Below are 24,275 nucleotides of genomic sequence, written 5' to 3'. Positions count from 1 at the left end.
TACAGAAGATCCAAAAGCAGTCCAGGGCCTTTGGGCTATTGTTTGGTGCAGGAATCACTGGGAGCCTGCAATACTATTCATCTATAGGGGCTTTAATAGCAGAGTGTATATAGTGAGAAGTTCCATGAGGTATCACATGTCTTTTGAGCCTGTGAGCTCCATGACATCAGGGCTGGGCCCCTTTATTTCCCTGCTGTAGACTCCTGCCAAGGGCACCCCACCACACACACACACACAATAGTTAACATGTGGTCTTTGTGTGTGTGTGTGTGTGTGTGTGTATGTATGTATGTATACTGCCCAAATATTTGTTGGCTAAATGATAAAATAGAACCAAGTCTTGCAAAGGCATCACAGCTATTTTCTCTTGTATTAGTTTTCTCAGGCTGCCATAACACAACACCACAGACTGGGTGGCTCCGGTAACAGAAATTTATTGTCTCACAGTTCTGGAGCTGGAGGTCCAAACAAGGTTTGGCAGGTTTGGTTTCCCCTGAGGGAAACTTTTCCTTGGATTGCTGACTGCAGTTTTCTCCCTGTGTCCTCACATGGCCTTCCCTCTATGTGCGCATCCCTCATGTCTCTTCTTCTTCTTGTAAGGACACCATACCTACTGGATTAGGGCCCCACACTTTCAACCTCATTTAACCTTAGTTACTCAAAGACACTATCTTCAAATGCAGTTATATTAGGGATTAAGGCATCAACATATGAATTTGGGGGGTGGGATACAATTTAGTCCACAACACTCCTCACCTGCAGGCCCCTCACTGTCCTTCCCCTTATGTACCCACTTCCTTCTCTTTTTCTCCCTCTCCACAGACTCACTTTCTGTTTCTCTATGGCTTTATCTCATTCACCCTTTTAGAAGTTCACTCAACAGAAGTGAGTGGAATGTGCTGAGTTCACAGCACAGGAGCCCCGTGGTTTTGACTCAGACCTGTTTTGCTTGGCTTCATGACAGGAGTTTTCTTATGGGTCACCTCTCCTCAGTTTGCTATGATCCACATCACTTCCATGCTGTGGCACTGGCCCCCTTGGCTCATCCTCAGGTGGGTCTGGCCCCCATGGGCATTCCAGATGGAAATCCCAAGTTAGAGCCTCTGAGTCCCAAATTGTGCAACAAATCCAGCCTGCACAGCTAGACTCACTTGTGGCTGTCAACTGACCAGCCAGAGGAGTCAGAGAAGAGGTCAAGGACAGGAGCTCCTCTAAGAAGGAGCTTTAGTGGTTTGGAGGAAAGGAGTGGCAGAGAAACAATTTGTCCATATCTTGAATGAGATTCCCAGCCTTTGTCCCTCTCTTTGTCTTTCTCTCACTCAGGCATGTTTTAACCCCAGTAAAGTGGTCTGTTTTTCACATTGTTCTATTTGGCCACTATTACACACAAGTACCCTATTAATGCAATAGCACTGCACATAATGTCACCCAACCACTCACACACACACACACACACACACACACACACACACACTATGCACACATTCACACCCCAATAGGCATATGCTATACCACCTACACACTCCACAATAATCCCACTACAGACACCCTATTAAGCACATGAATACTCACTACTCACACCTATATATGCAATCCCAACTCCTTACACACATGACCCCACTACACTCATACCCAACAACTCATACATAATTACATGAAATACCTTCCACTATTTACCTCACTACTCACAAACACCCATCAATCTCTCTCTCTCTCTCTCTCTCTCTCTCTCTCTCTCTCACACACACACACACACACTAATGAGCACCTCATTACATACAACTTCACATATATATACCACAGTACCCAGCACACATAGTACTCACACATACACACCCCTACACAAACTCTCACTACTTACATATAATCCCACTACATACATACAAACTCCCTACACACACACACACACACACACATCTCACCACCTGCATATACATATGCGCACAACCTACACACATGCACACACACTTCCAAACACAAAACCATGTACACTCACCACACAACACTGTACATTGCTCCCCACCACACAGAAAACTCACTATGCTATACACACACACACACACACACACACACACACCTTCTACAGATATGCACACATACACTATACATACACAACCTTCTTCACACATACACACCTCTATATGCACTCATACACATATACTTTCACTCCATTATCTACACCCTCCATATCCACACGTACTTACCCACTCCATTACACACGTGCACACAAATCCACAAACACATATGCATAAGCCTCACCACCTTCTTTTCTACCATTTTGTTGACAATTTTCTCCATATTCACAGCCTGCTTTTGACTGCCCATCCTACCCATCCAAATTTCATTTCTCACCATCCCTACTCAGATTCCTTTCTCTAGCCAAGCTAACCACTTTCCTTTTTTTGCAGACTGTGAACTCCTCCTGATTGCTGAAACCTCACTGCCTGGCACTAAGTAGGGGTCCCATAAATTTCTATTAAACTGAATTCTCTCTCTGCAAATGTTCTCTCCCTTCTTTACCCAGATCAGATATTTTATTTCCTTCAATACACAGCTTAAAATTCATGGCCACTGCACTGTAGCTCTCTTATCTGACATTCTTCTAGGAAGTGTTCATCAATTTTGTACCATACTCCTTATGTACCAGGATGTCAAAACTGAAGCTGTGAGCTAAGCAGAAGACATCAGATACCAAACTTAGTAAGAGGCACCAGGGTCGAGTGTTCAAGGCAGTTAGTCCGGCACTTGTTTCCTGACTTTTGAGCCTCCCCACCCATTTCTCAGATATAAGAGTAGAGACAGTGGAACTGGAGGTGGAAGGGAATTTATGGAGTTTCTGTGGACAGAGATTCTGCAGCTTGAGTCTCATCCCCTTGCAGAGAGCTAGAGGAACTACCCCTTAACCTCAAACCTAGAGAGTGAGATGCAGTGGTAAAACTCAGAGAGGGTGACACACATTTCCTGAAGAAAGCATTCAAGTTGAAGGGGCTGTGGCAGGGGAGCCAGGGACAGTGGACTGCGGGTGTAATCTGCTTCTCACTGATGGTGGGGCAAGGACACAGGAGGGAGACTGACCTGGAACCATTTAGAGCCCTTCCCAGGAGTACTGCCTGTGAGAGGAAGGGGATGTCACTGGTGACAGTCAATGGTGGAGAGGTCTGTCAGAGAAGCAAGGCCAGAGGGGCAGCCTACTGGAGAAGGGGCCCAGAAGCAGCAGATGCAGAAGTCTAGCAGGGGCTCTGAAAAGCCCCATAGTTCCTGCAAGGTAGTCAGGTGTGAAAGCCTGTTGGCCCTGCAGGTTGTGGAGCCAAATTAGAGGACAGCAGCAGGCTCTGGCCAAGTGAGAACCTCCCTGTCCACCCTCCCACACCTCACCCCTGCTCATGAGGAGATGAGTGGAGAAGAAAACCATAGGGAGGCTCCAGTAAGCAAGCCCAGGCCTCGTGGGAGGGGAAGAGGCAGGCTGGGCAGTCCTGCACTTGAACAAAAGTTGAAGTGTGTACTATCCTATGGGGCTGGACCCTGTGCACATCTGAATCCAGATTGTATTTGTGACTTAAAGTGATCATAGGACAATTTCCAAGGAATAAACAGAAAAAGCTTGGAGTTTTCATCTACTCTTCATCCACTGGCAGCGAGAGAGCTTCCCCCACATGTCAATATTAAAGGAACAATAGGGGCGCCTGGGTGGCTCAGTCGGTTAAGCGGCCGACTTCGGCTCAGGTCATGATCTCGCACTCCGTGAGTTCAAGCCCCGCGTCGGGCTCTGTGCTGACAGCTCAGAGCCTGGAGCCTGTTTCAGATTCTGTGTCTCCCTCTCTCTGACCCTCCCCCGTTCATGCTCTGTCTCTCTCTGTCTCAAAAATAAATAAATGTTAAAAAAAAATTAAAAAAAAAATAAAGGAACAATAGGTGACAGAAAAATTTTTTATTACATCTCAATGTCATTGCTGGCACTGGTTACACGTGTGTCTCCTATTAAGTTTCTTAGTTTTTATATCTGTTGGTATTCCAAATGTCATCCTTGCATTGTCTTTAACCTGCCACAATGTCCTGCACTTTACTGGGGGCCATTAGTTAGTATGTGGGGGCAAGCATTAGATTTGGCAGCCCTAGAAAGAGTGGGACTGAGTGTGGCTAGGCTTTCACGTGGCAGGGCCTTGAATAAGTCATCTCGCCAGCCTCAGTGTGGGGTGCACCCATTGTGCTTACATTGCCTCCATGTTGTTTACTGTTCTTTAAGAGAGGGCTCAACCCACCAAATTCCCACAAAATTTGCTCATTCCAAGGAGTTAAATGTAACAGCTGTTTTCAGGGGAGAACAGTCCCATTTATCAGCGGACACTCAGTGAAGGACTGTATGTGTAGTTTTCAGTGTATCTTACTGTTACTTATTAAATCTTCAACACAGATTTCAAGCTTTGGAGATATGTGAAAAGATTAAACATATGTTTCTCATTATTAGGAACTCAGCAAGTGGAATATAGGTGATATACACCAATAAACCATAATAAAATGTAACTTTTAGATCACTTATCATTGTACAATTTGGGGGTATTTAGTACATTCACAATCAAACCATCACTATCTAGTTCCAGAATTACTTTTGTCATTCCAAAAGGAGACTCTGTACCTAGTAAGCAGTCACTCTTCGTTCCCATTTCAGTAAAATCATGAACATAATTTCTTTAAACCATTTTATCATCTTATCCATAAAAGATCAGACTGACAATCCAGAAAAAAAAAATCTTCCAAGAAATCCAGTGGGAATAACTATATTGTCACATATGTAATATATTTGAAGACTAATTAAAAACATGGTTTTATTCTGGGGGCACCTGGGTGGCTCAGTCAATTAAGCGTCCAACTTCAGCTCAGGTCATGATCTTATGGTCTGGGAGTTGGAGCCCCTGCATCTGGCTCTGGGCTGACAGCTAAGAGCCTGGAGCCTGCTTCAGATTCTGTCTCTCTCTCTCTGACCCTCCCCTACTCTCACTCAAACACACACACACACACACACACACACACACACTCTCTCTCTCTCTCTCTCAAAATAAATAAACGTTAAAAAATTTTAATAAAAAGTATGGTTTTATTCTGGCTAAGTTTTAGCCCTATTTCTAGGAGTAGGATAATTTCTTTTAATGTTTATTTTTGAGAGACAGAGCACAAGCAGGGGAGGGGCAGAGGGAGGAGGAGACGCAAAGCAAAGCAGACTCCAGGCTCTGAGCATCCCTTCTCTCTTATTCATGAATACCCAGGACTTCCAGGAATATAAGGAAAGGCTTTAATGTGACAAATAGATCCAAAGAAACAGATTAGAGCAACTTGGAAGAAACAGTGGATTCTATGGATTCTTCAAAGACTTAACAATTTTCTGAGAGATAATACTCCGCTCAAAACAAAAACAGTTATTAAAAAGAAACATCTAGAAAACAAAGCAAAGCTCTTGGAAATTAAAAAATATGGTGACAGGGGAAAAAAATCAATAGGACTGGAAGATAAAGTTGAAGAAACCTCCCCAAAAGTGGAACAAAATTACAGATGGAAAAATAGGAGAAAAGATTAAACACAGCAGGTCAGTAGAGGAAATCCATCATCTGAACAGTAAGAGTTCCAGAAAAAGAAAGCAAGAAAACAGTGGAGAAGCAACATTCAATGAAGTAATTACATTAGTTCTCCAGGACTGAAGAACATTAAGATTTTGATCAGAAGAGTTCAGAGTGCTGAGCACATAGGGTGAAAACAGACCATCACCAAGATATATCATCACAGATCACTGGGGGAAAACAACAGTTCTAAGAGCTTCAAGAGAAAAGAAAACTGGTCACATAAATATGTCTTCTAGCAGCCATAGTAGAGCAATGCCTTTGAAATTCTGGATGAAAATGATATCCAACTGCATGCTATTAAACTTATCAATAATAGAAGATAATAAAGGCATTTTCAGATACTTACAATCTTAAGCATTTTACCTGTCACACAAATTAAACATGGGAACACACAAGACAAAACCAGGAAATCCAACATAAGAGACAAAGGGAATCACAAGGATGGCAATATGCAGTGGAGGGAAATTAGTCAGAGTGGAGCAGGGGCAAGGGCTTGCTCCATAGCTGTGCTGACCTTCCCCTCAAAGTGAATGAAGGCACAGTGAAAGTCAATGGAACCATCACTTTTATTGATGATTTTAACAAGAATGATAGTGGATGCCAGAGACCAGGAAAAGTGTATGTTCCTAACACAAATGATGTAAACAGAAGCTTTAGGACTCTCTTTTTCAATTAATATCTTAGCAAGAGCATTTTTTTCTAAAACTGAAAAGCAGAAATAAAAATCTTGCTTAACTGAAAGGAATTCTAGGGACTCCTGGGTGGCTCAGTTGGTTAAGTATCCGACTCTTGATTTCAGCTCAGGTCATGATCTCATGGTGGTTTGTGGGATGGAGCCCCTATGTTAGGCTCCACACTGGCAGTACAGAGCCTGCTTGGGATTCTCCCTCCCTCTCTCTGCCCATCCCCCACTCATGCAGATACACAGGAAGTCGCTTACAACAGTGGCCTATAGGAGTGGTGAGCCTCTGGGAAAGAAAGGAGACTTTGCCATTCACTGTTTTATTCTTTTGACTTGTGTATCCCAAATAGTAATTGTTCAAATATGAATATATTCCCTAAGTTAAAGAGATGGAGTGATGGAGTGAAAAAAACTGACCATGTATAGTAGCATGTAGTTTAATAAAACTTACCTCAGTTTTAAGTATATAAAACTATTTAATATATATTAATAAGTTCACTATAAATGTACTTAATGGACGGTGATGGAAACCGTTTCTTTTGTAGGCTACAAAGAAGTTTGAAAGTGCTAAACCAAATGTCTCTGTAACTATAAAAATCCTTTCCTACAATACTTACTGAGCAGCCACTGGGTCTTGGCTCCTACCAGATCTAAAATGTTTGTGCACCAGTGGGTTAGATGTGTATATGGAATCAGAAAACATCCATCTTTCTGTTAGTATCCAGGTGCAGTGTCCATTTGTGTCTACTCTTGGCCTTCCTATATAATTTAGTGCTTGGGAGAGACTCTAGACAATTGAGAATTTAGGGCTTTGTAGAACATACCACTTTGAAGAAACTGAAAAAAAAAAAGATGACAGGACATTATTGTTACACCATTTTTTTAAATAAGGGATTTTTAAAAAAATTTTTATTTACTTTTGAGAGAGAAAGAGAGAGCGCGAGTGGGGAAGGGGCAGAGGGGGAGGGAGACACAACCTGAAGTGGGCTCCAGGCTCCTAGCTGTCAGCACACAGCCCAATGCAGGGCTTAAGCTTAGGGACCACAAGATCATGACCTGAGACGAAGTCACTTAACTGACTAAGCCACCCAGGTGCCCCTGTTACATTATTTTTTTTAATCAAGAGGAACATTATTCTAAAATAGAAACATTGTTAATAAAATCACAGGTCTACTCCAAGATTCCTTAATATCTTTTGTAATATTCCATTCAGAAGGCAGAAAACGACCAGGTCTTTCCCTAAGGAAGGGTGCAAATGGAATGCAATACTGCATTAGTGCACTGTACAGAAATCACAGGGAGGACAAGGAAATAATCTTTTAATTCCCCCTCTCCTCCATAACTTTTGCTGAAGAACTGCTCACTTGACATCCTAGAAACTATCTTGCTGAGTTCTGTCACTATAATCTAGAAGCAATGAATCTTCTCCAGTTAGCATAATGAATGTGACACTGCCTACATCCATCCTGTGGGATAGCTAAAAGGACAAACCCTCGGCATCACACATCAATCTATTAGAGAAATCATGCATATAGTTATTTTTGTCAAGATCTTCCAATTTAATATTTTTTAAATAACTAAAATATAATCAAGGTCACATGGAACTATACACAAACATACCCTGTTCACTATTGTTCAGCTTCATAGCAACAACACCATGGGATAGTCAAGGGCACAATCACAGTTTTAAAAATTAAGAGTGAGAAGTAAACACAACAGGACATTTGCACAATGGCAGAGAATCCTGTTCTTGGCAGTAGACAGAAAATGATTGGCTAAAGAAATAGTTACAGATAGGCATAAGCTAGAGTCTAAGTATCATAATCACAGGATATTTAAATGAGGATATGTATAACTATAGTTGTATGTATAGTTATATGTATAACTATAGTTGTATGTATAGTTATACATATCCTAAAAGTCTAATATTTTACGTTAGTAGCTTCTTATATAAAGGTTAAAACAAAAACCTACGAAAAACCAACCTAAGTCATTCTTTTTTCCTTAATTAACCATTTTACTCCAAGTTTGACTGAAGTCATGAGACAGTCTAGCTTAATGGCCTAGAAAAAGTTTTCTAGTTGCAAGATGCCTTAATCCTTAATTAATAAGCCCAAAGTGAACAATGAATTCGATATAAAAATTGTGAAACAAGGATATATTTCCTAGAATTTGAAAAACTGGAGACTTAAGGCAGATGGTTAACACCCAGAGGCCCCTTAAGTTATATTAAAATGACACCTTGGAAATATCTTATAGCAAAACATAATTTTCTCTTAGATTTTATCATATGGGTGAAACTGTTCAGGCCAGTAAAGAATTCATGGGAGAGCTGTGTGGTTAGGCTGCACCAAGGCAATCCCCCTCTGAAGTATCCACAGAAGGAAAATGACTTGGTACCCTGTGGTTTGTACTTATCCTCAGCAAGACAGCCTAGTCCCCTTAACCCACTGTTTACCTGGGAAAAGATTGTAAAAATACTTCTGTAAGAGGTAAAGACAATAAGAACCTATAAGTACACTCTGCAAAGATGTGAAAATGTCAGAGAAGGAGCACCACATGCTGATTTTAACAGCTTTTTTACTGGAGGAATCCATTGTGTATACACCATAGGAAAATTGTACCCCCCCCACCCCCAGAAAAAGGTCATGCAGAAAAATTAGATTCATAAAAGAATGTATGTAATTCAAAGTAGGCAAAAATATGGCATATGTTTAAAAAAAATATGCAAAGTAATTTCACTACGGAATACCTTAGTTGGCATGTGACTTAGTACTATTTACTATTAACCAGATCTGATTATTCTAATAAATCTCTAATATATCTTTTCTGGAATATCTATTTTTAAAATATATCTTTTTAAAAAATTTTTATTTTTAATTAATGTTTATTTTTGAGAGAGAGACAGAACACAAGTCGGGGAGGGGCAGAGAGAGAGGGAGACAGAATCTGAAGCAGGCTCCAGGCTCTGAGCTGTCAGCTAATAACCTGACGTGGGGCTTGAACCCACAAACCATGAGATCATGACCTGGGCCGAAATCAGACACTTAACCGACTGAGCCATCCAGGCGCCCCTAAAATATATCTATTTTTAAGACAGAACATAAAACTTGTATTTGTGAATCCAGTATAAGCTATCTTGCCTGGTATCTTCATGGATCCAAGATATTAAAAGATTAATAAAATAATTCTTTAAAAACCTCAAGTTACAGATTTAACAAATAATATATTTCCTCAAGTTTTCTGGATTATCCTACTAAAAATAACTTGTATTAATTAATGTACTCTGGATTTCCAGATATAAATACCAGTCAATGGTTGGCTGGTCACTGAATCATAAGTAAAATTATTCTTAGAACTGGGTCATAATATATGGAATGCCTTAACTTTTCTTAGTTCAAAACCTGTAATTTTACCCTAAAATACATAATCATGTCCTTTTATGTGCTTTAAGCTGACATATTGACTGTACAGTCTATACTTTGTAAGACAGCAGGTAACTCTAGCACGGAAGAAATTATATAATGTGGCATGGGGGATGACTTCAGTGGCATTATTCCATTTTTATTTATCCAGACTGTTGCTTTTAGCCCTGCATTAAGACCTCCTTGTATATCAGTTTCTAGTGTGTCACCAACAATCACACAGTCCCCAGGCTGTACTCCAAGGAGACTACAGCAGTAATAAAATATGGAAGGTGATGGTTTCTCTTCTTTCTGCTCTCCACCTACAACGATAGCATCAAAATAGGACTGGCAGGCACAAGCCTCGATCTTCTCCCTTTGGGTCTGGCAGTCTCCATTTGTTAGTAAAAGTAGGCGGACCTCCTTTCGAAGTTCAGTGAGCATGGCTTTGACATCTTCTGCTAGTATCATATGCTGTAAACGTGTAGATTTCCACAGGAAATAACATTCTTCAGCCAATATCCTATTGGCTGCACCACCCTTTGTTTCCTGGATTGCTTCTTCCCAATGTAAAGTCCTGAGATCATTAATGCAAGTACTGGAAGGATGAAAACATTCCTTGCTGAGTTTAACTTGCACTTTGTCACAGATGGTTTTAGCCTCTTCTTTGTAATGGTATTTTGATTGTAAGAGCTTTATCACCTAAATAAAAGAAAATAAGTCTATTAACACACTTCAGGTCTTTAATAGGCATGCCCTGAGGAGCCACACTCCTATAATCTCAGAGCAGAGATTCTAACTCCATATGTCTGCCTTAAGGCAGCTCTATTAGCACACCATTTGTAGTGGGAATATAAAAATATAGAGAATACCAGAGTGAAGATCTCCCAACCTCTCTCTACAGAACTCATTCATATATTTAACCAATTTCTATTCTAAGTGTCTTCATAGATAGCTCATAACAACCCTTCATTTGGCAGTCCACCATCTTTTATTCTGGTTATGAAGAAATAGAAAGAAAACTTATATTTATATTCAGTAAAAACATTTTAAATTCCTCAAAACCATTATTTAGACTCTTCCAAAAATAATGCTGGTTCATCCAACCTTTTCTTATCTATGTCCATTTTATGTTGTGAAGGCCTAAAGTGACCACCATATAAAATGGAACCTAATTCTGTTCTTTTAGAAACATATATTCAATTCTAATGTAATCAAGCATGTTCTGTGATTTCAGCCATTTAATGACCCAGTGCTTTGTCCAAACCTAGTTCTCCAGATAAAAATCTTCAACAAGTTCTGAGTCACACTCTGTTACACTGGTTCTGAATCCCCCATTAGAATTACATGCTCTCTCTCATGTTCCACATCTTTTTATCTTAGCTTTTATTGCATTAGATTCTTTTCTATTTGGCCTGTCTTCTAACATTTACTAAGACCCAATGCTCACATACATTATTTCTAACCTTTTCCACAACTCTGCAAGCGTTTTTGAAATGAAGAAATGGAAGTTCAGAACTGTTAAGTAACTTGCCCAAGTTGGGATTTAAATCCACACTTGCCTACTTCCAAAGCACACATGCTTGCCTTTACACTATTGTATTAGGCAGTAGAGACTGGATCTGTTGTCCTTATGACATGATCTGGTGGGGAAAATAAGCAGGTATGTAACCACCATAAATGCTGGCTTGAGTGCCATGACAGTCTTGTAAATAACAATGGAAATAAAATTCAAGAAGCAAGTCATTCCACAGGGTTATTGGATAAGGCTTGGCAGAGAAGATAACATTTAAACCAAGGTGTTAACAAGCCAATAATATGGGCATGGGAGGATAAAATCATTCTAGACAGAAAGAAGAGCATGAACAAAGATACAGAGCTTAGAATTTTGAGAACTGGGAAAGGTGAGAAGCAGAGTTCAAGATGAAATTCAAGGCGTGTGAGGGAGGATAGTAAGATATGGGGCCGGAGAGGCTATTTGCAACTGGTTTGTGAAAGGCCTTCAATCTCAGGCTGGGGCAGAGGCTACCCAAATCCCCTTGGTATGCACTATTCCCATAATGCCTATACCTTCATACTGTGATTAGGTAGACTTCTCTGTTCAAGAGCTTTATTTGACCACAGGAGCACCCATGCACATAGGCTAGGGTGGAAGTGTTACCCTGGGAAAAGGCCTCAACCAATGAGGGGCAGAAAATGGTAGATAAATATCTCCACTTTCTTGTCCCTTGGAAAGGACAATTGAAGCATGTTCTCTTCATGCTGTGTCCCAGAGTTCCCTAGCTGTTTACACCAGTAACCTGCTCATTTAAACTTTCCTTCTTTGTATGATTCCACCACTCTCCTAGAGTACTTCCAAGGATCACCTCCCAAATGGATTACGTGCATCTGAAGTCCCTGTCTTAGGGACATCTGGGGAAAGATGACAACGCGAAGACATTTTTGGATCTTTGAATGATGAGTGCAAGACACAAAACTGGGAACAAAAGTTATCTGTTGTTGGACCAAAGTGGTCAAACAAGTTTAAATGTGTTGCCCTAAACTATATAGGGAACAAGTAGTATGCTACTCACAAGACTGAATTAACAATTCACCTACTGAAAAGGGGAAAGAGATTAATAAACACATCCTTCTTCCTTCAGAGTATAAGAGTCACATCAAAAGTAAAGGAAATAGTGCGAGGGGCAAGATGGCGGAATAGCATGGAAGTTTTTTTGCGTCTCTCATCCCTAAAATACAGCCATATCAAAACTAAACCATCCTGCACACCTAGAAAACTGATCTGAGGATTAACACAACAATTTTCACAACCTGAACCACAGAACTCAGCAGGCACGTTGCACGGAGAGGTGAACTGGGGGAGAGAGAAGCTGCGGAGGGCAGGGAGCTGTTTTGCTTGTGGAGAGAGGATGGAGATGGGAGAAGAGCAACCCCTCCCTGCCCGAAAGCAGCTACAGAGAAAAGAAAGAGTTAGCAAGGGACTTAACAAAAAAAGGGAGAAAGGAGAAAGGAGAGGGTTTAAATTCCATTAAGACTCTATAAACAGGGGGAGCACAGAGCCTGAAACTCCACAGCTAGATACCAGGTGGTGCTCTGGTGAGAAGGGCAAATCACCAGGGGTAGAAAGTGAGGTCCTTGGCCCACATGGGGAGAGGTGGTTCCCCTGCTGGGAGGACATTTGGTAGAGGTAGTGTGGCCACCCCACAGGCAAAGGTCCCAGTGGATCCTGAAGAACAACCACATTTGCTGGTGCTGGAACAAGGACATTAAGTGGGAACCTGGGTGCCAGATGTGTGTTGTGATTTACCATAATCCCTGAAACACTGCTGCTACATGATTGTGAAAATTTTCTGGGGTGGGTTGGCACCCAACCACAGTCTTTGGGCAAAGGCAGGAGCAAGGTTCTGCAAATATTACTGGGGGCAGGTGGGCACCAGGCCATTGCTCGGTAAGACCCGCCTCCAGAGGGTCATAACAGGTCAAAGCCACAGTCCCTCAGAAGTGAGATGCAAAACACAGCCGCATCTAAGATAAAACTCAGGAGGGAGATGCTGGCCTGGCAACCTGACAGTTTGGTCACAGACAGTGTAAAAGTGGGAATGGATGGACTGGAGACAAAGGACAGGTGCCCGATTGCTGATCGGGGAGAACAGAGTTCTGATACTAGAGACTAGGGAGCTGGGTGATACCATTTTACCCCTCCTGCGCAGGTGCATACACACCTACATGTGCCACAACAATCAACCCCAGTAAGCTAAGAAGCGCCATCTAGTGGAGAATGGAGACATTACACTAAGCCCCACCCAACTAGGCCAACCTTGCTCTTCAAGAACACCACAAATCTCTCTGCCTGCTTACTTTACAGACTATAAAGTGCTTCATAGTCGAACTTCTAGCGGAAATCGATGTAATTTCAATCGTATTTCGGTCTGTTCACTGGTCCATCTATTCAATTATTTTTTTTTCTTTTCTTATTGTTCAGTACAGAAAGAGAAAACATTTATTCTCATTTTCAATTTCTGTTAAAAATATCTCTTTAAATTTTTTCTAATTTTTTTTACTTTTTGAAAATTTTCAAATTCTATTTTACTTCCATCATTTCATTTTATTCTATTTTATTGTATTCATTTTTAAAGTTTTCAAACATTTTCCTTTTTTTTCCTTTTATTATCTTTCCCTTTTTTTCTTTAATCTGTCAAGCTCCTTTCAATAACCAAAAAAAAAAACCAAACCTAGACTCTAGCATCATATATTTGATTTTGTGTGTGTGTGTGTTGGTTTTAATTTTTTAATTTCAATTTTTTTTACCTTATTAATTCCTTTTCTTCCTTCAAAATGATGAAACAAAGGAATTCATCCAAAAAAAAAAAAAAAAAAGAACAGGAAGAAATGACAGCCACGGACTTCATCAACAATGATACAACCAAGATGTCTGAACCAAAATTTAGAATCACGGTAATAAAACTTGCTGGGGTTGAAAATAGATTAGAATCCCTTTCTGCAGAGATAAAAGAAGTAAAAGCTAGTCAGGATGAAATAAACAATGCTATAATTGAGCTGCAATCTCGAATGTATGCCATGGCAGCCAAGGTTGGATGAGGCAGAGCAGCGAATCAGCGATATAGAGGACAAATTTATGGAGAATAATGAAGAAGAAAAAAGAGGGAGATTAAGCAAAAGAGCATGATTTAAGAATTAGAAAAATCAATGACTCATTAAAAAGGAACAACATCAGAATCATAGGGTCCCAGAAGATGAAGAAAGAGAAAAAGGGGCAGAAGGGCTATATGAGCAAAGCATAGCTGAAAACATTCCTAATCTGGGGAAAGACACAGACATCAAAATCCAGGAAGCACAGAGGACTCCCATTAGATTCAACAAAAACTGACCATCAACAAGGCATATCATAGTCAACTTCACAAAATACTCAGGTAAGGAAAGAATCATTAAAGCAGCAAGGGAAAAAAGTCCTTAACCTACAAGGGAAGACAGATCAGGTTTGCAGCAGATCTATCCACAGAAACTTAGCAGGCCAGAATGGAGTGGCAGGATATATTCAATGTGCTGAATCAGAAAAATATGCAGCCAAGGATTCTTTATCAAGCAAGCCTGTCATTCAAAATAGAAGGCGAGAAAAAAAGTTTCCCAAACAAAAATTAAAGGAGTTTGTGGCCACTAAACCAGCCCTGCAGGAAATTTTAAGGAGGATTCTCTGAGGGAAGAAACATCTCCCTCCCTCCCCCTCTCTCTCTCTCTCTGTGTGTCTGTGTGTGTATACACATCAAAAGCAACAAAGAATCGAAAGGACCAGAGAACACCACCAGAAACTCCAACTCTACAAGCATCATAATGGCAATAAATTCATATCTTTCAGTATCCACTCTAAATGTCAATGGACTCAATGTTCCAGTCAAAAGACATAGGGTAACAGAATGGATAAGAAAACAAGATCCATCTATATGCTGTTTACAAGAGACCCACTTTAGACCTAAAGACACCTTCAGATTGAAAATAAGGGGATAGAGAACAATCTATCATGCTAATGGTTGACAAAAGAAAGCCAGAGTAGCCATACTTACATCAGACAATCTAGACTTTAAAATAAAGACTGTATCAAGAGATGCAGAAGGGCATTATATCAAAATCAAGGGGTCTATCCACCAAGAAGACCTAACAATTGTAAACATTTATGTGCCAAATGTGGAAACACTCAAATATATACATCAATAAATCACAAAGAAACTCATCGCTAGTAATACCATAGTAGTAGGAGACTTTAACACCCCACTCACAGCAATGATCATTTGATCATCTAATCAAAAAATCAACAAGGAGGGGCGCCTGGGTGGCTCAGTCGGTTGGGCGTCTGACTTTGGCTCAGGTCATGATCTTGCGGTCCGTGAGTTCGAGCCTCGCATCAGGCTCTGTGCTGACAGCTCAGAGCCTGGAGCCTGTTTCAGATTCTGTGTCTCCCTCTCTCTCTGACCCTCCCCCATTCATGCTCTGTCTCTCTCTGTCTCAAAAATAAATAAACGTTAAAAAAATTAAAAAAAAATCAACAAGGAAACAATGGCTTTGAATGACACACTGGAGCAGATGGACTTAACAGATATATTCAGAACATTTCATCCTAAAGCAGCAGAATATACATTCTTCTCCAGTGCACATGGAACGTTCTCCCAAATAGACCACATACTGGGACACAAATCAGCCCTCAGCAAGTGCAAAAAGATCGAGATCATACCGTGCATATTTTCAGACCACAATACTATAAAACTCAAAATCAACTACAAGAAAAAATGTGGAAAGGTAACCAATACTTGGAGACAAAAGAACATCTTACTGAAGAATGAATGGGCTAACCAAGTTAAAGAGGAAATTAAAAAGTACACGGAAGCCAATTAAAATGATAACACCAGAGCCCCAAACCTCTGGGATGCAGCAAAAGCGGTCATAAGAGGGAAATATATAGCAATTCAGGCCTTCCTAGGAAGGAAGAAAGGTCTCAGATACACACCTAACCTTACACCTTAAAGAGCTGGAAAAAGAACAGCAAATAAAACCCCAAACCCGCAGAAGACAGGAAATAATAAAGATTAGAACAGAAATTAATGCTATCAAACCCAAAATGAAAGAGTAGAACAGATCAATGAAACCAGAAGCTGGTTCTTTGAAAGATTTAACAAAATTGATAAACCCCTAGCCAGTTTGTTTCAAAAAGAAAAAGGAAAGGACCCAAATAAATAAAACCAAGAATGAAAGAGGTGAGATCACAATCAACACAGCAGAAATACAAACAATAATAAGAGAATATTATGAGCAATTATACGCCAATAAAATGGGCAATCTGGAAGAAATTGATAAATTCCTAGAAACATATAAACTACTAAAACTGAAACAGGAACAGAAAATTTGAACAGACCCATAACCAGTAAAGAAATAGAACTAGTAAACAAAAGTCTCCCCCAAAACAAGAGTCCGGGGCCAGACGGCTTTCCACGGGAATTTTACCAAACATTTAAGGAAGAGTTAACACCTATTCTCTTGAAGGTGTTCCAAAAAATAGAAGTGGAAGGAAAACTTCTAAACTCTTTCTATGAAGCCAGCATTACCTTGATTCCAAAACCAGACAGAGACCCTATTAAAAAGGAGAACTGTAGACCAATTGCCCTGATGAACATGGATGCAAAAATACTCAACAAGATACTTGTCAACCAGATCCAATACATTAAAAAAATTATTCACCACGACCAAGTGGGATTTATACTTGGGATGCAGGGCTGGTTCAATACCCACAAAACAACCAATGTGATACATCACATGAATAAAAGAAAATACAAGAACCACATGATCCTCTCAATAGATGCAGAGAAAGCATTTGACAAAATACAGCATCCTTTCTTAATACAAACCATCAAGAAAGTAGGGATAGAAGGATCATACCTCGAGATCATAAAAGCCATGTATGATAGACCCACCGCTAATATCCTCCTCAATGGGGAAAAAATGAGAGCTTTCCCCTTAAGATCAGGAACAAGACACAGATGTCCACTCTCATCACTGTTACTCAACATAGCCTCATCAATCAGACAACACAAAGAAGCAAAATGCATCCAAATCAGCCAGGAGGAGGTCAAACTTTCACTCTTCGCAGATGACATGATACTCTACATGGAAAACCCAAAAGCTTCCACCAAAAAACTGCTAGAACTTATCCATGAATTCACCAAAGGGGCAGGATATAAAATCAATGCACAGAAATTGGTTGCATTCCTATACACCAATAAAGAAGCAACAGAAAGAGAATCAAGGAGTTGATCTCATTTACAATTGCAACAAAACCCATAAAATACCTACGAATAAATCTAACTAAAGAGGTGAAAAATCTATACAGTGAAAACTTATGAAAGAAATAGAACACACAAAAAAATGGAGAAACATCCCATGCTCCTGGATAGGAAGAACAAATATTGTTAAAAAGTCTGTACTACCCAAAGCAATCCACATATTCACTGCAATCCCTATCAAAATAACACCAGCATTATTCACAGAGCTAGAACAAACAATCCTAAAATTTGTATGCAATCAGAAAAGACCCTGAATAGCCAAAGCAATCTTGGAAAAGAAAACCAAAGCTGGAGGTTTCACAATCTTGGAATTCAAGCTGTATTACAAAGTTGTAATCATCAAGACAGCATGGTACTGGCACAAAAACAGACACTCAGATCAATGGAACAGAATAGAAAATCCAGAGATGGACCCACAAATATATGGCCAACTAATAATTGACAAAATAGGAAAGAATATCCAATGGAATAAAGACAGTGTCTTCAGCAAGTGGTGCTGGGAAAACTGGACAGTCACATGGAGAAAAATGAACCTGGACCACTTTCTTACATCATACACAAAAATAAACTCAAAATGGATGAAAGACCTCAATGTAAGACAGGAAGGCATTAAAATCCTCGAAGAGAAAGCAGGCAAAAACCTCTTTGACTTCAGCTGGAGCAACTTCTTATTTAACAAGTCTCCAGAGGCAAGGGAAACAAAAGCAAAAATGAATTCTTGGGACTTCATCAAAATAAAAAGCTTCTGCACAGTGGAGGAAACAATCAACTAAAAGGCAAGTGACAGAATGGGAGAAGATATTTGCAAACAACATAGCAGATAAAGGGTAGTATCCAAAATCTATAAAGAACTTATCAAACTCAACACCCCAAAAATAAATAATCCAGGGGCGCCTGGGTGGCTCAGTCGGTAAAGCGTCCGACTTCAGCTCAGGTCATGATTTCACGGCTTGTGAGTTCGAGCCCCATGTCAGGCTCTGTGCTGACAGCTCAAAGCCTGGAGCCCGCTTCTGATTCTGTGTCCCTCTTTCGCTCTCCCCCTCCCCCCCCAATTGTGCTCGCTCTCTCTCTCTCTCTTTCTCTCTCAAGAATACATAAAACATTAAAAAAATTAAAAAAAAATAAGCCAGTGAAGAAGTGGGCAAAAGACATGAATAGACACTTCTCCAAAGAAGACATCCAGATGGCCAACAGACACCTGAAAAAATGCTCAACATCACTCATCATCAGGGAAATACTAATCAAAACCACAATGAAATACCACCTCACACCTAGTCAGAATGGCTAACATTCACAACTCAGGCAACAACAGATGTTGGTGAGGATGCAGAGAAAAAGGATCTCTTTTGCACTGCTGGTGGGAATGCAAACTGGTGCAGCCACTCTGGAAAACAATATGGAGGTTCCTCAAAAAATTAAAAATAGAACTACCCTACAACCCAGCAATTGCACTACTAGGTATTTATCCAAGGGAGGGGCACATGCATCCCAATGTTTACAGCAGCACTACACAATAGCCAAAGTATGGAAAGAGCCCAAATGTCCATTGAATGATGAATGGATAATGAAGAAATGGTACATATATACAATGCAGTATTACTCAGCAATCAAAAATAATGAAATCTTATCATCTGCAACTACGTGGATGGAAGTAAAGGGTATTATGCTATGTGAAATTAGTCAGAGAAAGACAAATAGCACGTGACTTTACTCATATGAGGACTTTAAGATACAAAACAGATGAACACAAGGTAAGGGAAGCAAAAATAATACAAAAATAGGGAGGAGAACAAAACAGAAGAGACTCTTAAATATACAGAACAAATAGAGGGTTGCTGGAGGGGTTGAAGGAGGGGAGACGGGCTAAATGGGAAAGGGGCATTAAGGAATCTATTCCTGAAATCATTGTTGCAGTATATGCTAACTAACTTGGATGTAAATTAAAAAAAAAAAAAAAATTAAAAAAAAAGTAAAGGAAATATTGTTCAGGCTATTTTTGCTCATCAAAAAATGCAAGAGTTAAGAAAAGTCTTAGTCCAAGAAAAATATACCAATCCTAAGAATTTTAGATGAAGGCAAAGTTTAATTTCAATGAACAAACCAAGCTTCTTCAGCTTTCACACTAATGTCACCATCTTTTCTAACAATGTCAGTTGAATTACTCTTGAGCTATGATGGAAGGCCACTAAGTTTTAGCAACCCTATTGCTACACAATAAAAGAACACAGGCCCCTAGAAGTCCACAGTTATTGAGCTTAAATAGGAGCTAGCTCATAGTTAGCAAACTGAAAGCTCCCCATAAACATCCCATTTCCTGTTACTGCAATTGCCAATTCATTTCTTATGTTCTCAGGGCTCTTAAAAAGCAGAATTAGCTTACCTTAAAGTGGAGTCTTCTAAAGATATAGAATACCACTTTCAAGTTTTGCAATTTCTTCCAAGTATATCCTCTGAATTAACTTTTCCATTTTTTTTTTTTTTTCACACAGCAAGTAATTACAGATTCATTTGGTATCACAAGTAGCATTTTAACATTAACACATTAGGGGAAAAGTTTATCAGTCATTTATACATTAATATTAATTAAAACAGAAATAGCACCTATTGAATCACTAGATTTTATACCTGAAACTAATGTTAACATTGTGTCAACTATATTTCAATAAAAACAAAAACACCTAAGTTGAATTAGTACACGCTATTACTAGTGCACACAATCTTCATGCCCCAACTGAGAAAATGAGAGTTTTGATTGAATTGGGGGTGGAGTAAAACGATCTCTAACTTGGAGGTGTGATGACATTTTATGCAAGGGGTAAGGCTAGCCTGAAAAGGATTCTGCGCACAGTTAAGCCCACTAAGTACTTAGGGGCATGAAGAAAGGAGCCCTAAGACAGTAAAGGGGGAGGGGGATCAATTTGATGTCATAGGATAAACTCAAACTTCTAGTTCAAAACTCTATTTAAGACTCATGTTAACCAATACAAAAAGAAGACTGTATCCTACTCCTGCTTTCTGGACCCAGAATTAAAGTTAGTATCATCACTACTAGCTTTTAGCTGATTGTGATTGCGATTTAAACACTTTCTGAGGGATAGAGTGGGAACTATATAACACTTTACAATACTATGATAGTATGTGAAGTGGCTGAATTCCAAATAAAACTGAGTTAAGAATATATGCTCACAAGGGCACCTGAGTGGCTCAGTCGGTTGAGCCTCTGACTCTGGATTTCGGCTCAGGTTATGATCTCATAGTTCATGGGTTCGAGACCCATGCGGGGCTCCACACTGGCAGCGTGGAGCCTGCTTGGGATTCTCTCTTTCTCTCTCTGCCCCTCCCCAGCTCTCTCTCTCTCTTTCAAAGTAAACAAAAACAATTTTTAATAAAAAAATAAAAAATACATGCTCACAAAATAGGACTGCCTGCATAGAGTCTACCAATTCAAGCAGCTCTTGTGCTATTTTAGCTCAAGTCTTTCCTCAAACATCATTTATTCTATGTGACCTATCTGACCAACCTATTTAAAATTACAATTCATTCTCCCCTCCACTTTTCTGAACATACTTATAAATAAATATACATCTAATGTATTATGTTCACAGTCATCCCCACTAGAGAGTAAACTCACAAATGCAGAAATCTTTTCTGCTCTGTTCACTGAGAAACTGCAATTTCCTGTGGACAGCTTCCTCTTGGGTAGTGACACTGACAGGCCTGAAGAGGGTGGAAAGAAACAACTTTCCCAGAAAGGGAAATGGCTCCTTCTCCCCAAGCCCAAGGCAATGGCTAAGACCTTTCCTCCCCTTCTCCTTTCAATAGACTATTTATGAAAGCTGACATATTACTTCTGAACAGGCCAACATTTATGGATGATGTTGTATTCTTATGTGATAAAGCATTCCTTTTATAGTCAAAAGCACACACAAACTCTGCTCATTTGCTAGAATGTTTATAAAGGAGGTGGCAACTGAACCAAGTCTGGAAACCTGGATTTTTATTTATCTATCCATCCATCCATCCACCCATCCATCCATCATTTATTCAATATTTACCATGCATCAAATGAATGACTACAACAGTTTGTTCCCTCTTAAGAAGTTATTAAGTTGTAGGCATCTGAGTTACAAAACTTGTTAATATCCTTTGATAAGTATATCTTGAACAAAATACAGTGCTGGTATAAGGGAGGGTATAAAGACTAGGGAGAAATAGAATCTGACTTTTGTTCAGAAATTTCACTGTGGCAGGAATGTGAAGGATGAACTGGACATAGTGAACTTGGAGACACCACCACAGCAATAGTCCAGGTGACAGGGTAGATGGTATAATTCATCAAGTGAACATTTGGATGGCATCTACTTTCCAGGTTTAAATTAAACCTGGTAAAGATACTGAGGACTAATATCATTATTCAAATTTTAAAATAAGAATTTAAGATTTAGAGTGGTTACATAACTTGTTCAGGCACTTTCAGCTAGGTACTGGGAGAGCTGTGATTGAAACTCAAATGTCTAATTGTATTATTTATTTATTTTAAACATAATTTATTGTCAAGTTAGCTAACATAGAGTATATATGGTATGACCTTGGCTTCAGGAGTAGATTCCCATGATCATCACTTACATACAATACCCAGTGTTCATCCCAAGTGCCCTCTTCAATGACCATCACCCATTTTCCCCTCCCCCCATCAACCATCAGTTTGTTCTCTGTGTTTAAGAGTCTCTTATGGTTTTCCTCCCTCTCTGTTTGAAACTATTTTTTCCCCTTTCCTTCCTCCTTTGTCTTCTGTTAAGTTTCTCAAATTCCACATATGAGTGAAAACATATATGTGTCTTTCTCTGACTGACTTATTTCACTTACCAAATGCCTGATTTCAAAGCATGAACTCTTGGCCTATAGCATTATTTGGCCTAAACCAAGAATTTAATTGCAATATCCTGGGCCTGACCTGCCAAGAACGCAAAATATGCCCCTGAGGTCAAGGTAAAGGGTATAAAGATAAAAAGGATAGTCAATAGTGTGGAATGCCTCAGTAAAGTCATTAAGACAGACTTAAAATGTCCATTGATTCTGGCAATTTGGGAGGTGCCTAATGACCTGGCAAGTCTATTTCATTAGCAAGACAGAAACTGTATGTCAAGAGATTTAGTAATAAATAAAATGTGGAGATAATGTATATAGATTTCTTTTGAAAAACATGGCCGTCAACTGAGATAGGTAACATCTAGTGAAGAGAGAAGGATTCAAGGGAGGCATTCTTTTTAATTTTTTTAAGTGTGGGACAGACCTGAATATTCAGGAGTGGAATGCACCAACAAAGAGGATGAAGATCCAGGGAGTTAAAACCTAACTAATGAAGACTAAAGAGGTTGGAACACTCAGGGTTGGAAGGATTAGCTTTTGAAAGTGGGTTTTTCACATCTGATCACTTTTGGTTTTCTCCTTAGAGCTGAAGGCATTAGAAAGAAAAGGGGGATTAGAGGGCTTGAAAAGCATGGGAAAGGTCTGACACAACATTTGTGGGTATGGAAAGGAGAGGATGCTGCTGAGCAATGCCTCATGAAAGGAATGCTCTGTGAAGCACGGAGTTTGGGTGTCACCTCAGATATCTAAGGGTCACACCCACAGCAGGGAGACTGGAGGTGAATTCCTGCGGAGAAAATTCTCTGGAGTCAATTAAGTCCAGACTCGCCACTGACAGTTGCGTAACTTCTTGGGTTTCCTCAAAGATCCATCGAAGACCACTCAGTGCGGGTACGACTCTCCCGGAGGTCAACCGCGGAGAGGATGGCACTTAGCTGGTCTGAACCTGCCCTGGCAAGAAGCCAGAAGCCAGGTGTCTCCAAGTGTGGTATGAACGTCCATGTTTGTGGGCGACTCTGCCACCGTGGCAGTTTTAATGACATCCTTCCACGTCCCACAGCACTGGAAACAATTTCAAGAACCCAGCGTCCCAGAACCTGGGCGTAGCCAGGCAGGTAACCCAAGGGGCTGGGAGTGAGGGAAGGCAGCAGCACCAGCCAGCACCCCCTGCCCACTCGTCTTTCTTTCCCGATCCTTCCGACATGGGGCCAGGGGCCTCAAAGGACGAGAAGCCAGTGCCTCCGGGATGACCTGGCCCCGGTGCGGTTTCGGCGGAGATGGCACTGGAAAGATCAGGGGTGGGAAGACACCAAGGGGACAGGAAAGCGCGTGATACAGGGTGGGCGCACTGACCCTGCCCGGAGGAGGGCCGCGGGAGTCGGGACGTTACCTCCAACATGGCTTTTCTACTCGCCCCGGCCGTGTCGATGAGCGTGTTGTCCAGGTCAAAGAAAACGGCCCGTACCTGGTTCAAGACCATTCCGCCAACCGCGCGCGTACGGTTCCAACTCCGCCTCTGCCACCGCCACCCGCGCATGCGTGAAGAGGGACTGCGGGCATGGAAGACGTGGGCGGAGCCGTGAGGTCACCTGACCATTCCTTGCAGCCGGCGGGACTCCCGCGATGTGTCTCAATAGTGGAGTGTCCGAGACAGCGAGATACCGCGAGAGTCCGGAATCGCGGTCTGTTGGTAGCGACCGAAGTGTGCCACTGTCAGCGGGCGAGTAGTATCTGAACAGCTTCAGAGGGTGGAAGATTAGTGGCGCAGTTTGCTTCGTAGCCTCTTTCTGCTTATCTCTGTTTTCATGTTGCCCTCCTGGTGTGAGGAGAATATCATAACTGCCCTGGGGAGGTTTTCTGT

At 40.6% G+C, this 24,275-nt stretch overlaps 1 protein-coding gene across 1 annotated transcript; it reads right to left on the bottom strand.

Annotated features, from left to right (window-relative positions):
• Positions 1-3,913: 3,913 nt before the first annotated feature.
• On the bottom strand, positions 3,914-23,968 carry NANP (N-acetylneuraminic acid phosphatase). Its single transcript, XM_078444315.1, has 2 exons — positions 23,805-23,968; positions 3,914-10,400 (listed from the first exon to the last, which is right to left on the bottom strand). The coding sequence occupies exons 1-2, from the start codon at positions 23,949-23,951 to the stop codon at positions 9,744-9,746; spliced, it is 804 nt and encodes a 267-aa protein (XP_078300441.1). The 5' UTR covers positions 23,952-23,968; the 3' UTR covers positions 3,914-9,743.
• Positions 23,969-24,275: the final 307 nt, after the last annotated feature.

This window comes from Panthera onca, chromosome A3 (assembly GCF_046562875.1).
Source record: "Panthera onca isolate mPanOnc1 chromosome A3, mPanOnc1 haplotype 2, whole genome shotgun sequence".
Lineage (NCBI taxonomy): Eukaryota > Metazoa > Chordata > Mammalia > Carnivora > Felidae > Panthera > Panthera onca.
This window is presented reverse-complemented; position numbering and strand designations above follow the sequence as displayed.

What these genes read in the sequence shown, in the direction of transcription:
- NANP (XM_078444315.1), bottom strand. Translation starts at nt 23,951, where the DNA reads ATGCGCGGGTGGCGGTGGCAGAGGCGGAGTTGGAACCGTACGCGCGCG. An exon ending in GTAGAAAAGCCATGTTGGAG is followed by an intron (nt 10,401 to 23,804) that starts GTAACGTCCCGA and finishes TCTTTTATTTAG; the next exon opens with GTGATAAAGCTCTTACAATC.